Source organism: Eriocheir sinensis, chromosome 17, assembly GCF_024679095.1.
Source record: "Eriocheir sinensis breed Jianghai 21 chromosome 17, ASM2467909v1, whole genome shotgun sequence".
Taxonomy (NCBI): Eukaryota; Metazoa; Arthropoda; class Malacostraca; order Decapoda; family Varunidae; genus Eriocheir; species Eriocheir sinensis.
The window spans coordinates 16,469,136-16,486,646 of record NC_066525.1 but is presented as its reverse complement, the minus strand read 5'-3'; the positions used below and the strand labels follow the sequence as shown (position 1 = coordinate 16,486,646).

Genomic DNA, 17,511 nt, shown 5'->3' with positions numbered 1-17,511 from the left:
CTTACCTCTAACCCTTCTACTTACTCTGTCAAACTGTTCTCTCCGTTGGGCTCCTCCAATCACAACCTTATTTCTGTATCCTGTCCTATCGTGCCTGTACACCCTCTAGACCCATCGAATAGGTGATGCTTCTGGCATTTTGCTTCACCTCGGTGGGACGACCTGAGGATGTAACTGGACGATTTACATGGTCCTAGTAGTAGATTTTTCTTTGCCTTCTATTGACTGTAGGCCCCACAATCAGTCAAGGAGTCAACTTGCAAGACTCCATCGATAGGACTTTAATAATAAATTATATTTTGTTACTCCTCCTGCTGCTGGGGCCAACAATATAATTTAATCTCTCTGCATACATTTGTGTCTGTTCTAACTGGACCTTTGCTTTGTTGAGTTGAGTAGTTGCTGCTAGACCCATCGAAGGTGATGCTTCTGGCATTTTGCTTCACCGGTGGGGACCCAGCATCTCAGTAGTGATAGATTCTGTAAGTATGTTTCCTGACTGTGGGCCCTACTACAATCAGTCGAAATACACACTACAAATCATCGCTAGGACTTTCATAATGTAAAAAAATATATTTGTTACCCCTGGAGGGCTGGGGCCCAGCCTAAATTTTAATCGATCTCTGTGTACTTTGTACTTTGTCTAACTGGACTTTGCTCCATATAGGGTTGTAGCTAGACTCTAGACCCATCGAACAGGTGATGCTTCTGGCATTTTGCTTCGACCTGACGGTGGTTTCCGATTTCTCGTGGAATGACTACTACTTCCAGGAGAGAGACACCTCTGTGTGTGCCCGGCACATCACAGAGGTGATTGTCTCTGGAATGGAGTCACACATTCCATGTACTTTATTCCTCATGCTAAAACCCCTTGGTTCAATCACGCTTGTTCTTGTGCTATCAAAGATGGAGAGGCAGCTCACAAAAGGTAGCAGAGCCTTCGCACTCCTGGTAACCATGATCTTTATATTTCTGCCCGGAATCATGCCAAATCTATTCTTCAACTTACCAAAAGCTCTTTCATCAATAGAAAATGTCAAAACCTTGCTTCTCCTAATTCTTCCCGGGACTTCTGGCATCTAGCCAAAAATGTCTCCTCCAATTTCACTTCTTCATCTTTCCCTCCTCTCCTTAACCCTGACGGCAGCCCTGCCGTCTCATCTGTCCCTAAGGCTGAACTCTTCTCTCAGACTTTCTGTAAGAAATCCACTCTGGACGATTCTGGGCATATTCCTCCTCCTCATCCCCCCTCTGACTCCTTTATGCCTGTTATTAAGATTCTTAAGAACGATGTGTTCTATGCCCTCTCTGGCCTCAACTCAGAAGGCTTATGGACATGATGGAGTGCCTCCTATTGTCCTTAAAAACTGTGCCTCCGTGCTGACACCCTGCCTGGTCAAACTCTTTCGTCTTAGCCTATCAACATCTACCTTTCCTTCCTGCTGGAAGTGTATGCCTTCATACAGCCTGTGCCTAAGAAGGGTGACCATTCCAATCCCTCAAACTACCACCCTATGGCTTTACTTTCCTGTCTATCTAAAGCTTTTGAATCAGTCCTTAACCGGAAGATTCAAAAGCACCTTTCCACTTCTGACCTTCTATCTGATTGCCAGTATGGGTTCCGCAAGGGGCATTGCACTGGCGATCTTCTTGCTCTCGTAACTGACTCTTGGTCATCCTGTCTCACCCATTTTGGTGAAACTTTCTAAATTGCACTAGACATATTGAAAGCTTTCTATTGAGTCTGGCACAAGACTTTGCTTTCTAAACTGCCCTCTTGCAGTTTCTATACGTATATCCTTCTCTGTTCCTTTATCTCCAGTTTCCTTTCCGGCCGTTCTATCTCCGCTGTGGTAGAGTAGAAGCTAGGTCACTGTTCTTCCCCTAAACTTATCAACATGGGTGTTCCACAGGGCTTTGTCCTATCACCCACTCTCTTCCTGTTTTTCATCAATGATCTTTCCATAACAAACTGTCCTATCCTCTCATATGCTGACAACTCCACTCTGCATTATTCAACTTCTTTCAACAGGAATTACATGACTTCAGGCTGGAGGCTGCAGAACGCTTAACCTCAGACCTTGCTATCATTTCCGATTGGGGTTAAAGGAACCTTAATTGCGTCTCCTTCAATGCCTCCAAAACTCAATTTCTCCACCTATCAACTCGACACAATCTTCCAAACATCTATCCCCTATTCTTCAACAACACTCATCTGTCACCTTCTTCAACACTAAACATCCTCGGTCTTTCCTTAACCCAAAATCCTAACTGGAAACTTCATATCTCTTCTCTCACTAAATTGGCTCCCTCGAGGTTGGGCGTTCTGTATCGTCTATACCAGTTCTTCTCCCCCGTACAGTTGCTATCCATATACAGGGGCCTTGTCCGCCTTCTACCTCTTAAATTCCGCCACCATGTTGCCTCTCTATCTTCTACCGATATTTTCATGCTGACTGCTCTTCTGAACTTGCTAACTGCATGCCTCCCCCTTCCGTGGCCCCGCTGCACTCGACCGTCCACTCTAGCTCATCCTATCCAAACCCCTTATGAAAGAGTTAACCAGCATCTTCACTCTTTCATCCCTTACACTGTTAAACTCTGGAACAGCCTTCCTTCGTCTGCATTTCCTCCTATATTATTTCCACGAGAAACTCCATGGCGGATGGGTAGTGGCGGCTGGGGGGGTCAGCCCTGCCCCGGACCTTGCCACACACGACAGTGTTTGAATACAATGTTGTCAAGTGTCCTGGTATTTATATAAAATCTTTGTTATTATCCTAAAAATTAAATAATCTCAACACTATAATATGACCTTATTAGATTATCCAATTATTTAATTAAACTACCGTTTACCGTTGATGAGGTTTCAGGCCCCGGTCCGCCGCCGTAGCAGCGCTCCACAGGGCCGCTAACATAACAATATTAGCACCTAAAGTTGTCCTCAATCCTCATATTTGTTAAGTCGTAGGATTTAGTGAATAAGTGAGTCTTCAGCGCTTTCTTGAAGATTGCCAGACTATCACTGTTCTTAACATCCCCGGGTAACTCATTATAGAGCCGCGAGGCACTCTTCTCAGATTGACCCTGTGGGCTCACAGAGTCTATACCGTTCTCTGCTGTACTGTGTCTCACTGACATGGCGGTGTCCAAATGAAAATCCTGTAGAATATTTCTCAAATATCCAGGTTTACCAAGTCGCGTTGCTTGATAAGTCAAGACACATATTTTGTAGACTATTCGTGCCTTGGGTAGTCAATGCAAGTCAATAAGTGCAGGTGTTATTCTCTCACGGGGGGCAGACCCTGACTATACCTATATGACTTGACCTCTTTCAAGAAGAGTGTATCAAGACACCAATCCACGTACCCTTATATTATTGGACCTCTTTTGGCCACTCTACTTTTGTCTGTTGTGGGAGCGGTGAGTAACGGGCTTTTTTATTTTTATTTACTACACTTTTGGTTGCCCTTGACCCGTCTCCTTTGTTGTATATAAAAAAAAAAATAGTAAATAAAAAATATATATATATTCTGCATGTCGCTGTGGTCCCTAAATCGAATGATACAAATTCTCTATATAGTAAAAGTCGTTCTTCACAATGAATGCATAGTGGAGTCTTTAATTGCTCAGTTTAAGAAAATGTCAAACTGTGGGATGGATAGCCCGTTGAAGGCCAGCCCCGCGGCGCCCAGGCCCGGACCGAGGCGGCAGGTAAACACCACCACATGGCCGCGGAGGTGAGTGCTGGAAGAAGAAGATTGTTGGCTCAGTGGCTGAGTGCAGAGTTACGTCGTCTCTACCACGTGTAGCGTCATTTATAGTTTAATTAATTAAGCCAATCCTTTCTTAATGATACCGCAGTTAGATAGTGTATCCCACGGCACTAGGTGTGGTCAGTGATGGGTGTGACGAGCGTGACGGATTCTTGCGGGACTGCGGAGCGGCGCACCTGGTGGCGGAGGACTTCCAGACGGTTCGCCGACGGTCTCTGGACGGTTCGCCGAATTTTTGGCGAACCGTCCAACGGTCAAAGACTATGGGTCATTCCTACACTAGGCTCTGAACATTGAGGAGGCGATTTTGGGGGTAGCAGGTCAAAACGCCCCACTGCCGATGCGCCCCAACTTTTGGGACGCATTGACTCGTGACTGAGTCGAAGCGCCCCAAAAATACGATATTACGCCTCCATATTATACTTAAGGGACGAAATAAATGTCTCTTAACCATAGCATGAAGGCGGAAAAACTTAAAAGTAAAGAAAAAGTGGTAAATGTTCATTATAACTCTGGTGCCTTAATTTTGGTCTACTTTCTTCCAAACATTCACAAAACCCTTTGCATACATATAATACATTAGTAAAAAGTGGCGGACAAATACCGCCACCTGTTTTAGGGTGGTTAGCGATGGTGGTAGGTAGTGAAAAGGTATATACATACATTTGTTTTGGTGGCAGCGGCAGACATTGGGAGTTGAGCAGTGTTGCCAACAATCCAGTTAGCGATGGTACGCTAAGTTAGCGATGGTACGCTAGGTTAGCGATGGTACGCTTAGTTAGCGATTAGCCAACGCATGTGAGACCAGGTCCACCACACTTTTATTTGATATTATTCTAGTGTTTGCCCATACTCACCCCTCACAACCAAAATTGGCTAGGTGGCCATTGAGACCGGGGAATGCAGTGGTAAACATGAAATGCGTCGCAAATGCATAGTTTTTGAGTTATGAGAGGTTGAAAAATACCCTAGATGTAGGGAAATTCCTTACAATTACTTAGATGTAGGGAAATTTCATACATTTCGGTTTTTTTTTTACAACGTACGGAAACCATGCAAGGTAATTATTGAAAATCACTCCACACCTCGAAAATACGATATTACGCCTCCATATTGTACTTAACGGCATATTATACATACGGACGATGTGTTTACATTGCAATATGAGCAGCGTTGCCAACGATCTGGTTAGCAATGATACGCTAGGTGAGACCAGGTCCACCACGCATGGTTATTTAATTTTTTTTTTTTTGGAACACGCACCTTTACCTAATACTATTTCCGATGGTATGCTTAGTTAGCCATTAGTCCACGCATGTGAGACCAGGTCCACCATGCATGGTTATTTTTTTTTTAGAACACGCACCTTTACCTAATACTATTACCGATGGTACGCTTGGTTAGCGATGGTACGCTCAGTTAGCCATTAGCCCACGCATATGAGACCAGGTCCACCACGCGTGGTTATTTTTTTTTTAGAACACGCACCTTTACCTAATACTATTACCGATGGTATGCTTGGTTAGCGATGGTACGCTTAGTTAGCCATTAGCCCACGCATGTGAGACCAGGTCCACCACGCGTGGTTAATTTTTTTTTTTTTTTTTTTTAAACACACCTTTACCTAATACTATTACCGATGGTATGCTTAGTTAGCCATTAGCCCACGCATGTGAGACCAGGTCGTAAAGTTCGGTTGGAGTAGTTTAAATATGCTCCCCCCACCAAATACCCCGAGTTCACGCAGGTCCCCCAAGATCGTTGGGGGAAGGGGATTAATTTGGCTTCTTTACTTTTAAGTACTTTGTTTTTTTTTACTATGATATATGGAGGCATATTATCGTATTCTGGAGGCGCGGACACAATATCCACAATCACCTTGTATACTGGGAATACGAGCCCGTGAAGCAGATTCAAAATCCGGTCAGTAAGGATTCATGTGCTCAAACAGCTCGGGCAAGAGGTTCGAGAGCCTGCACTTCCTGCACAAGCCGCAGTAGTGTTAAAGGCGCGGTGTTGGATGGATCCCGGCTAGCCGGTGGTTTTACTTGTGTCAGTGATAAACAATGAAGATACACAGTGTTTGGTGCCACGGACTCTACTTGGAGGACAGAAACCTTGCGATGAGGTGATAACCTACTTGAGAGAGAGGGCATGAGTGTGGTGGAGGCGTTTATGTGAGCACATATGGCCACCGGTGCCACGCCAGATGGTGAGGTGAGCATCGTTTGGTGGGTTCACTACGCTTCTCTCCCAAAACAAGCTTGGGGATCCACTGAGTGCGTGGTTTTCATATGGGAAACACTAAATTCGTCGCAAACGCTTATTTGAGTGGTGGTGGGAGGAAAAAGTCCCTAAATTTAGGGAATTTCCCTAGATCTAGGGAGTTCCCCCCCCCACACACACACACACTAAAAAAATACACGAATGCAACAGATTTCGTGTCCCCCACCCGAAACCCCACATTCCCACCAGGTCCCCAGGCTTGTATGGGGGAGAGGGGGGAGTATGGGCAAACACTAGAATTTTGCCATTTATTTTTTTAGAACACGCACCTTTACCTAATACTATACCCAGCCCAAACCTTCACAAAACCCTTTGGGTAAAGGTGCATGTTCTAAAAAATAAAAAAAAATAAAAATAGCTTCGTGTGGTGGACCTGGTCCCACATGCATGGGCTAATCACAAACCAAGCGTTGGATCGTTGGCAGCACTGCTCACTTCCCAAAGGCCACCGCCGCCACCAAAACTATTACTTCCTATCATCACTTGTAGACGCAGTACATGTTTGATCCGCTGGTAAAACTAGAGTAACACAACAGTATGCGGTGGCTTGGAAAGGCTAGTAATGCATGTCATTTTTTTTATTATTTCATCGAACTTTAAAAAAAAATGTTTTATTATTGTAGAAAACTTATCGATTGCAAACGTTAATTTCCCATCCTTCCTGATTAAAATGCTTTTTAAATGAAAGAAATCGGCCCGTAAGTAAGGGAGGAGATATATACACTTAGAACATAAGGAATTTAACATGGGATTTGAGATTTTACAACCCCCCTTCAAATGAATATTTATATAGTTGGGGTGCCATGGTTCACCCTGGGGTGCCTTGATTCAGTCACGAGTCGATGTGCCCCAAAAGTTGGGGCACCGACTTGGGGCGCTTCGACTGTAAATCGATTCTTGGTACTGTTTTCTTCTTTGTTATTATTATTTTTTTTTCAGCTAAGGAGACAGTTCAAGGGCGTACAGAAAAAGAAAAAAAAAGCCCACTACTCACTGCTCCTGAATAGAGGTCAAAGGAGTGTCCAAAAAGAGAGGTCAATTTCGGGAGGAGAGGTATCCTGATACCCTCCTCAAGTCGTAGGCAGGAGGACATACAGATGAAGGAAGATTGTTCCAGAGTTTATCAGCGTGAGGGATGAAAGAGTGAAGATGCTGGTTGACTCTTGCATAAGGGGTTTGGACAGTATAGGGATGAGCATGAGTAGAAAGTCGTGTGCAGCGAGGCCGCAGGAGGGGGGGAGGCATGCAGTTAGCAAGTTCAGAAGAGCAGTCAGCATGAAAATATCGATAGAAGATAGAAAGAGAGGCAACATGGCGGCAGAATTTGAGAGGTAGAAGACTATCAGTATGAGGAGGAGAGCTGATGAGACGAAGAGCCTTTGACTCCACTCTGTCAAGGAGAGCTGTGTGAGTTGACCCCCCCCACCCACCCACACACACATGAGATGCATACTCCATACGAGGGCGGACAAGGCTCCTGTAAATGGATAGCAACTGTGTGGGGGAGAAGAACTGGCGGGGACAGTACAGAACGCCCAGCCTAGAGGAAGCTGATTTAGTAAGAGATGAGATATGAAGTTTCCAGTTGAGATTTTGAGTTAAGGATAGACCGAGGATGTTTAGTGTTGAAGAAGGTGATAGCTGGGTGTTGTCAAAGAATAGGGGATAGTTGTTTGGAAGATTGTGTTGAGTGGATAGGTGGAGAAACTGTGTTTTTGAGGCGTTGAAGGACACCAGGTTCCTCTTGCCTCAATCGGAAATAATAGTAAGGTCTGAGGCTAAGCCTCCAGCCTTGAATTGTTAAGTTCCTGTAGAGTGGGTCTTCTATTAAAAGAAGTTGAGTAATGCAGAGTGGAGTCATCGGTGTAAGAATGGATAGGACAGTTCATTTTGGAAAGAAGATCATCAATGAACAACAGAGAGTGGGAGATAGGACAGAACCCTGTGGGACACCTCTGTTGATAGGTTTAGGGGAAGAACAGTGACCGTCCACCACAGCAGAAATAGAACGGTCAGAAAGGAAACTGGATATAAAGGTACAGAGAGAAGGATAGAAACCGTAGGAAGGTAGTTTGGAAAACAAAGATTTGTGCCAGACCATATCAAAAGCTTTTGATATTGGTTAAAATGTGAAATATTTGAGTTAAGGAAAACGAAACATGGGAAAAAAACAAAAATATTTATTTGTTGCAGAAAGGTACACATGCAAATGTAAGACGACATTAAAAATGCAGTAAATGTAATTTAAAAAATGATTAATAAATATAGTTGTGCTTTAAAATCAACTTGAAAAAAAACTAAAATTACTCCTGGTCATTCGTTGCTTGATTCTTAGGGCTGAGCAATATTTCAGAGGAGGGTCCACCAAGTAGATAAAATTAGTATTAACCCTTTCATTGCTAAACGCTCGAAGCAAGCGTTAGGCGTATTTGCTGGTGGCGCTAAATGCTCGTTGCGAGCTCCACCCGCACTCAAATCTCCCACATATGATAGTGTTCCAACACAAATTCTCACAACACAGGATTGCCAATTGAGTGGGTTCTTCACTAAATTTGGTGGAAAATCATGTCAGCCCAGCGTGGAAAATCTACGGACGAGTAACTGGTGGATATTGTTGACCAATATAGCGACTTTTGCATAGCTTCACCTGTCACATGACTGATATTTTGACCAAATAGTTGTAAATTTTGCTACTGGCAATACTGCCCTGCCAACTCCACATCATGAGATCTACAATAGATGCCTTACAGCTGACTGTCGTGCACATATAAATATATGTCTTCACAGGCAACACCCCCCTGAACGTGCCTGTACTTTCGCAGGAGAGGCTTACATTACCTAATTGTATAGATCTTGGCCTCCTCTTTCCAATGGTGTTTTTGTTTTTTAGCTGTGATGAATAGTTTTTGAGATACAGAGGTTAAAAGAGCGAGCACTAGCGTCACTTGTTGGTGGTGCTAAAAGCTTGCTGCGAGCGCCAGTCGCACTCACAGCAAAAAACACCCCCTGAACGTGCCTGTACGTTCCCAGGAGAGTCTTACATAACCGAATCTTATAGATCTTGGCCACCTCTTTCCAATGTTTTTTTTTTGTTTTGTAACTGTGATAAATAGTTTTTGAGATACAGAGGTTAAAAGAGATCCCCTTCCCCCGCTGGGGTTCCCGAGCACGCCTGAGGGGATAGACTCGTTGCGAGCACTTAGCAATGAAAGGGTTAAGAGGGTGCGAGGGCTTATTTTCCTTTCAGTGTAATTAATCACCCCAGATGTTAAAGATTTGTGTTTGATACTCTAAGTTTTTAGAGTGTTCGAAATCCGTAACTGATGCATCATACCATAGGCCTACATGCAAATATTTTTCCATTTTTTCCTACGTCATATTTTGGTTGGAGTAAAGTATTACTATTCCTTCTGTACTGGCCTGAAGTTAAAATATTCATAGATGAGTAAAAATTAGTTTTTTTCCATCACTCAGGAATTATTCTTGCGTAAGGACATGAAAAATGGAGATGATAATTGAGGTAATGGTGCTACTAAAGCTTGTTAGTGACGTAGACTTGCGAGTGTGAGGGAGGAAGAGACCACGTTGCGTACATCATGACTTAAGTGTAAAGTAAAAATGCAGTTAGCAAGTTCAGAAGAGCAGTTAGCATGAAAATATCAATAGAAGATAGAAAGAGAGGCAACATGGCAGCAGAATTTGAGAGGTAGAAGACTATCAGTATGAGGAGGAGAGCTGATTAGACGAAGAGCCTTTGACTGCTTTGGCTGCCTGAATAGCCAATACAGTCCATTATCAGTCATACCTCATACTTAGAAATTATTTTATTTAGTAATGCCTTTGGTGTGAACATGATTCACACTTTAGCTGAGAAATAAGTCTTTCCAATGTATGATGTTATTGATCAATCTCTTCATACTTTTTTTTATAGCTGGTGATTATTTTTCCTCTAGTATCGGCAACTCTTGCCATCAGTCAAATGTTGAAGTCTAAGATTTCCATTCATTATAATCTTCTATTAATTGTTTAATACTTGTTTTACTCCACTTTTATTATATTTCACCCATCCTTGTCATTTTATTCCTTCAGAACTTGACAGCTCAGGGAAGAAAATGTCAAACAGTGATGGAGAAATGCCACCTTTGGAAGATGATTCCACATCACCTCAGTCCACAGCCATCCTGCACTTGTCCCCCACTCCTCATCCAGCCCCATTCCTTGAGATCTCATTAACTCATGATGACTGCGAAGGTACTTCAGATGACGACTCTGATTGGCTTGAAATGGAGGAGGAGGAGGGAGAAGAGAAAGGAAATGTCATCTGCTTGTTTTGTGAGTCAACAGAAAAAAACACCACCACCTGTCTGGCCCACATGCTTGACTCTCATGGCTTTGACCTCGTGGCATTTGTGTGCCGTGCTGGGCTGGACCAAGTTGGATATATCAAGTTGGTAAATTATTTGAGAGCCACTAAACATTCCCCTGAAGAACTCATAGCTCTTAAAGGAACTCCTTGGGATGCTGCTACACACCTCACACCTGTCCTGAGGGATGACCATCTTCTCATGTTTGGTAAGACAGTGATGAAATAGAGAAGGGATGAAGGAATTAGTTGAACAAGTTATGATGGTAGTTGAATTTGTGAGGTTGACAGTAGTTATATGAGTAGTAATTGCAATAGTATAGTATGATATTATGTTCCCCAGCTAACACATCATATTTTGGTGGTGTCAGCCATTTCTTTATCTCTTTCTTGTATATTCAATTAGTACTTAACCTAAAACAAGGAGTAACAATCACATCCTTCCCTCAACAGATAGCTGATGGTGTCCAGTAGTCATAACAATTGCCTCATAAGCTCATAAACTTGGATGCATCATCTAGTAATGCAGATACTTGATAGTACCCCTTCCTTAACCATCAAGACACCAGACATCCCCTACACCCTCCTGACTGTCCCCCCCCCCTCCCTCTAGACATCTGCCATAGCCCTTGCCTGCTGGTGTTGTCACATGCATTTTTGGTTCTTCATACTTTATTACACTTTCTGTAGAGGTGGAAATGATGCTCCTCCCCAAACTGGTGCTTGACACTTTCCTTCAAAGCCACTGTTATTATTATTTTGGTCATGTGTGATCAAAACCCAAAATTTCAGATGTTTCTTAACAAAGTCAAGATCAAGATTGCTCATTAAAACTTGCATCACTGTATAATCAGTTTAATGAGCAGCTCAGAAAAAGTTGCTCAAGATAAGTTTGATCACTGAACAAATTCATGTTTTAGTATAGTGCCTTTAGTAGTAGTGGTCACCAAAATCAGTTTTCCTTACATTCTCCGATTCAAGCCCCATACATGTTATTTGTATTTCTCCCTCCCCTTGCAGATGTGGAAGGGCTTCCAGGAAGGCAGGAGGAAATGGAGGAGAACATGGAGAGAAGCTGTGAGCATGCAACTAGAGAGGAGTTGAAACGAATTGTGTTGAAACAGAGGGAAGTGCTGCAAAGACTCCTTCAGGCTGCTGCATGTCTGGCTGATGGAAAGGTGTGCACAGATTATGGACCTGTTAGATGTGCTATCCCATTTTCATAGTGCAGCCATAATGTATCAGAACCATCATTCCCCACAAGTTGCCTGAGGGATATCAAGAAACAGCTTTTCCCACAGATCCATTAACACCTGAAATGAACTCTAATATTCATGTTTAAAGCTCAACTTGGCAAGCTGAGATTTGGAGCCAGGACCCTACGAGTGTAGCTCACTTCATGTGTATGACAGCTAGATGAATACACATGTTCTAAACTACTTTTTTCTTTCACACAGAAGCAGGATGGTTGGGAGCACACTGTTGCAGACAGAAGGCCAGAAGAGGATGAGGGTTACTTCAATTCCTATGCCCACTTTGATATTCACCACGAAATGCTTTCAGTAGGTTGACTGCATGTTGTATCTGCATATATAGGTGTCTATTCAAGTGGTAGTTATATTCATTATTAATTAATAATTCTAGTTATATGAGCAAGAATAACAACTTATTTGCCTATTAGGACTTGCAAAAAGAAAGGCCACAATGGCAATAACTTATGTGAAGAATGAGTTTGTTTCACAGTTGCTAGAAGCTGACCCTTCTCATCGGGTTGTTTCTATGAGACAATCCTGAGTGGAGGAGGCCAAGGGGATGCCCAGAGTTTGTAACTTAAGCAAGTCAATAGATCCTGCCATCAGGTACTTGGGATGAGAAGAGGGCATGCATGGAAACTTGCCTGGAGGGATCCCCGGGCCTGGCGTCATAAGCTGGTTGAGGCGACATGCCCCCTGGTGTATGCCCCTGTTGATTGAATATATAGCTTTGCTACTATTATTTCACTGATTGATGACTGACCTTCAATTCTTCAGTGGCCAGCCTAGCAATAGACCCAGTTAATGTTGGTAGCAGGGAAAGGGATAATCTGTTTAGCTTCTTTGGAGAATGTTTGATATCAAGCAACCACATGATCAGGTATGTACAGAGTCAAGTAAAACCTTCACCACAGGACCGAGTGAGAACTGAGGCTTACCGTGATGCAATCCTGGGTAACTCTGAGCTGCTGAAGGGCAAGAGAGTGCTGGACTTGGGCTGTGGCACTGGTATTTTATCCTTGTTCAGTGCCAAGGCAGGAGCCACGGTGACAGCAGTAGACATGTCAGATGTCATCTACCAGGCCATGGAGATTGTAAGGTTTGTTTTGATGGTGTGGATTAGTGCATGCATGTGTTCATGTGTGTGTTTGTAAAAGGGAATGTAATATGGTTCAATTCAGCAAATTATTGATACTATTTTATTGTGTGGTATACATTGATGTTATATTTTGACTTTGATATCAGGTGTATAGATAGGTGTGTTTTATGGGTGCAGTATTTTCCTTAAGTTAGCTTTGACTGAATTTACCTTACTGATGTTCCAGAGAAAATAAGATGGAGGGAGCAATAACCTTCTGCAAGGGTAAACTGGAGGACCTGGAACTCCCTAATAAGTACCACTACATTGTCTCTGAGTGGATGGGGTATTTCCTTCTGTTTGAGGGCATGCTGGACTCTGTGCTTTATGCCCGTGACCACCACCTTGCACCTGGGGGTCTACTCATGCCCAATCGCTGTTCTCTTCACCTGCTTGGCATAGAAGATCTGGGTAGGTATTTGTGTTTTATGTATTTGTTGCTTTTTACTTTTTAATAGATTATGTATCAAATTTTCATTTAGATACAGTTCCTCTTCATTCTTTGCAAGTTCTCAGTTTGCAATTCTTCTAGTTTGTTGACTCCACTGGGTAAACTTTCAATAATCTGTATTTAAAAATGCTTGATTACCTACCATTTCAAGAATTTCACTAGTTCTATATTATAACCTTACTTTATCTAACTGCATTTACATACCTTTGCAAAACTTTTGACAAGATCCTCTCATCTTTTTGAAGGAGCACCAGTATTTTCATACATTTCATTCGAGTTTTACATCTTTATCCACTTCCCAAGCCTTACAGTCTTACCTTTCTCATTACACCATCTTTGGAAATGTTCATCATCCCTTGCCTAATTCAGCAAGAGCAGCCTTTGGTTGTCTTGCTAGAACTGAATGGTGGGATTTCATAGGTCTGGGTGAGAATATGAGTATGCTCAAAACTGCTTTAGTGAATAGGTTACCCTCCCTCCCTACAGAATCACACAACAAGCTGATAACCTTCTGGGATGATGTGTATGGGTTTAAGATGAGCTGCATGAGGCGGGAAGTGGTGAAGGAGGCGTCAACAGATGTGGTCAAGGAAGCCTGTGTGCTCACTACTGCAGGTATTTACTTTTATTAATATTTTTCAATGATTTTTCTTTGTGTATTTGTTTTAGGCATGCACGAAACAAGACAAAAGGGATATAGAGTGAGAGTTGGGTGATGGTTGCAAATTGTTCTGTTGTGGAGCAAACAAGCATGGAGGAAATGGTAAAGGATGTACAGAAAAGTAGAATGGATTAATAGTAGGAACATTTTATATAATTATTAACTGACACCTTAAAACTTCCTTAATGATTGTCTTCTCATTTCAAACTAACCCTACAAGTTCAGCCCTGGAAGTCCCCAACGTACCAAAACCCCATATTGATTCACCATTACTATTCTCTCTCTCCTCAAAACAGCACAGATTGCAGAGTTCAACCTGATGACTGCCCAGCCAAGTGACACAGAATTCTCATGTCCATTCTCGCTTCATGCCACAAGGGATGGACAGATGACAGGGTTTGCGGGGTACTTTGATGCTCACTTTGACCTTCCATGCCCTGTGACACTCCCCACAGGGCCCCATTCTGCCCCTACACACTGGAAACAGACCATCTTCCATTTACCAAACCCACACCCAGTTACCAAAGGTAAGTATGAGAGAGAGATATACTCAATAGGGTCTTATATAGTAGTAATGTTTTTTTTACAATTATCTCTTTAACACACTCTAAAAGAAATGGATTAGCTGATGGCAATTGTTTCCTCAGGTGAACTGGTGTCAGGTCAGATCAGTGTGCGGCGACAGAGACGAGAGGTACGCAGTCTAGAGGTCGCCCTCACATGGGCTGATCAGACCTTCAGGTATTTGGTGGAGTGAGAGAGATAGAGATAGGTTACAATAAATTATAACTTTACTCCTGCTTATTGTTATTCCTCAGTCTCATAGAAAATGTTCGTTTTTACTAAAGTAGGTTAACACTGCAGCTACTCAACCACTATTTTTACTCTATAACATCATGATAAGCTTCATATTCTTTGAGCAGATTAGTCTTTTGACAGAGGTTGAAAGACAAGTTGAAGAACTGCTCAGCAATCCTCTCCATGGGTGGCAGTAGGCACTGAAAGGCACCGCATGCTGGTGTGTATATGTATGGAACATTACCTTCTACAGCGTAATTTTGAAGGATGAAATTTACAGGTTTTTTCATTTCAATTATGTACTTTTCATTGAACACTTTTCCAGTTTTCAGAGAAGTACAGTAATCCCTCGCAGTTCACTTATCGCGGATTTTTAAATTGTATCGTATCACAGATTTTTCGCTATATTGCGGGATTTTGCTGTTTATAGGTATTTTTATATATTTATTTCAAATATTTTTGCGGTAAAATAAGCATTTTCTAGCCTAAAAAAATAAAAATAAAAATTGAATTTTATATCTTGTTAAAATTACGACGGAGTTCCGTTTCTAACGACGTGTTGTAACCCGATTTTCGACTTTCCGTCACAGCCTTTTGCGCCACTTGGCTTCTCCCTGGTTCACTCCTCCCCTACTTCCTTTCTTTCTTCTCCCTCTCAATCCCTGTATTTTTTCTCCTTCCCTCTCATTTCTTTCTTCTTTTCCTTTCCCCTCCTTCCAAGTTTTTCTTTTAATCTCTTTTCTCTCCCTTTTTCCTTACCTTTACCTGAACCTCCCACCCTCTCTCTCTTCTTTTCCTGCCCCATTTCCTTCAATCATTTCCCTTGTTTCCTCCTTTCTCACACCCTCTTATCTTTAGCCTTATCTCTCACTCTATCATGCTCTTCCTCCCTTTCTCCTTCCCCATTGGATAATTTGAACACACACATAAAGAAGAAAGGAGAAGGGTCTGGGGAGGGAGGGTCAGGTCAGGGCTTCGGTTAGGACATGACCTTGTGTGTGTGTGTGTCCGCATTTACCTAGTTGTAACACAGTTATGTCACAACTAGGTAAATACGCACGCACACACACACACTCTCTCTCACACACACGGAAATAGGAAGCCTGTAGGGAGGGAGGGGGATGTCTTGACCGAAGCCCTGACTCTCTCCTCCCACACCCTTCTCCTTTCTCTTTGTTTTCATCCTCTCTATCTCTCCCTGTTTCCTCCACTCCTTTTCCTTGTTCTCCCTTCTTACATCCTCCATCTGTATTTTTTTTACCACTCACTCTGTCCCTCTCCTCCTCCCTTACCCCTTCCGTATTTACCTAGTTGTGTTATAAAGGAAGTGAGCTATGCTCATGTTGTCCTTTCTCCGAGTATTTTTCCGCCCCGCTCAACAAACTAGTTCCTTTGCGAAGTTCGTATTTACGAAGCAAATGTCGGAAGTTGAGACAAGAATCTATAATCATTTATTGGAACCACCATAATGAACACCACTGAGTGCCGGGAATCGAACCTGAGCTTTCCGAGTAGAAGCTAGGCAGCATACCAACCGCTTCGTAACGACGAAATGCCATAGGTCGAGACAGTCGTAACCCAAGGGCCTCCTGTATAGGAAGTGTTTATAAGAGTGTGGGAAAAGTTTATATGGGTAAGGGGAGGGTTTATAAAGCCTTAAAATATAAATAATAAAATAAATATAAGGTCGCTGCTTTGCGGATTTTCGCCTATTGCGGGGGGTTCTGGAACCTAACCCCCATGATAGACGAGGGATTACTATATCGGAAAATGGTAAAATGTCTTTGCTATCGACACTAAACCAGTGAGGCCTTGCTGTGACTCTCGCCTGGGCAGCTATTAGTAGCTATTAGTACTTAGGCAGTGAGGCCTTGCCACGCTGCAATCCTGGGCACCAGCAGCTATTGGTACTCAACCAGCGAGGCCTTGCCGTGCCGTGAGCCTGGGCACCTGCAGCTACAGTAAACCCTCGATATAACGGATTCTGGATGTAACGGACAAGGTCAGAGGGTCAGAAATCCCCAGTGACCAAGAATAGGTCTTGAACCACCTGCCTTCGATATCTACAATAGCTTCTGCTGGCCACCTCCCTCCCCTCCCTCCCTGCTCCATCCTTCGGTTACCGTAGTCTTTTTCAGCTCACCTGATTAAATATTTTCCTCTTTGTGGTCTCCATTCAAATGAAAAACGTATTTTTACCAGAAGAAAGTCTTATGCATCAATCCAGCAGGACGTAATTGTAATGAAAAATAGCCAAATGTGGCAAGTGTCAGTACTGACACATATTGAGGGGGTCGAGGGGGGCTAAGCCCCTAGTTAGGTAGGTTGGGTTATGTTATGTTTGGTTAGTAAATTTATTCAGCACGCGGTGTGGGGGCGAGCAAATACGCAGCACAGGACAGTGTGGGGCAGTGGAAACACGCTGCGGAGGATGGACATGGCAGTAGCACAGGCCGGTGTTGCGAGAAATACCTCCTCGCAGAAATAAGTCACTCTGCTGTCCACCACATATGTGCACTGGGGGGAATACACAGCAGGAAAAGCATTAATTTGACTGGTTTTGATCTAGTTTGTCCACTTGTGACTTTTGTGGGCAGTGAGTGAAATGTAGAAAATGTAAGCAAGTTGAACATCTCTGGGAGTTATTTTGCAGCTGCAGCTGTGGGATGTGGTGGGTGTTGCACAGGCATTGAAAAGTCAATCATCTAACGATTTGTGACAAACAGTAAACAGATTATTTCATAATACCGAAAACTACCCCTAAAAAGTTTAGTCTAAAAGTGTG

At 43.0% G+C, this 17,511-nt stretch overlaps 1 protein-coding gene across 2 annotated transcripts; it reads left to right on the top strand.

The window, feature by feature from the left end:
* Nucleotides 1-3,674: 3,674 nt before the first annotated feature.
* On the top strand, nt 3,675-14,722 carry LOC127000026 (uncharacterized). 2 transcript variants are annotated; one of them, XM_050863423.1, is made up of 9 exons: nt 3,675-3,740; nt 10,152-10,634; nt 11,446-11,603; nt 11,883-11,987; nt 12,593-12,777; nt 13,004-13,227; nt 13,754-13,882; nt 14,225-14,455; nt 14,576-14,722. In XM_050863423.1, exons 2-9 carry the CDS (start codon nt 10,175-10,177, stop codon nt 14,683-14,685), a joined length of 1,602 nt encoding a protein of 533 aa, XP_050719380.1. In that variant the 5' UTR covers nt 3,675-3,740; nt 10,152-10,174; the 3' UTR covers nt 14,686-14,722. The 2 variants fall into 2 exon arrangements, with proteins under 2 accessions (XP_050719380.1, XP_050719381.1); XM_050863424.1 differs by lacking the exon at nt 3,675-3,740 and adding an exon at nt 3,750-3,808.
* The last annotated feature ends 2,789 nt before the right edge of the window (nt 14,723-17,511 follow it).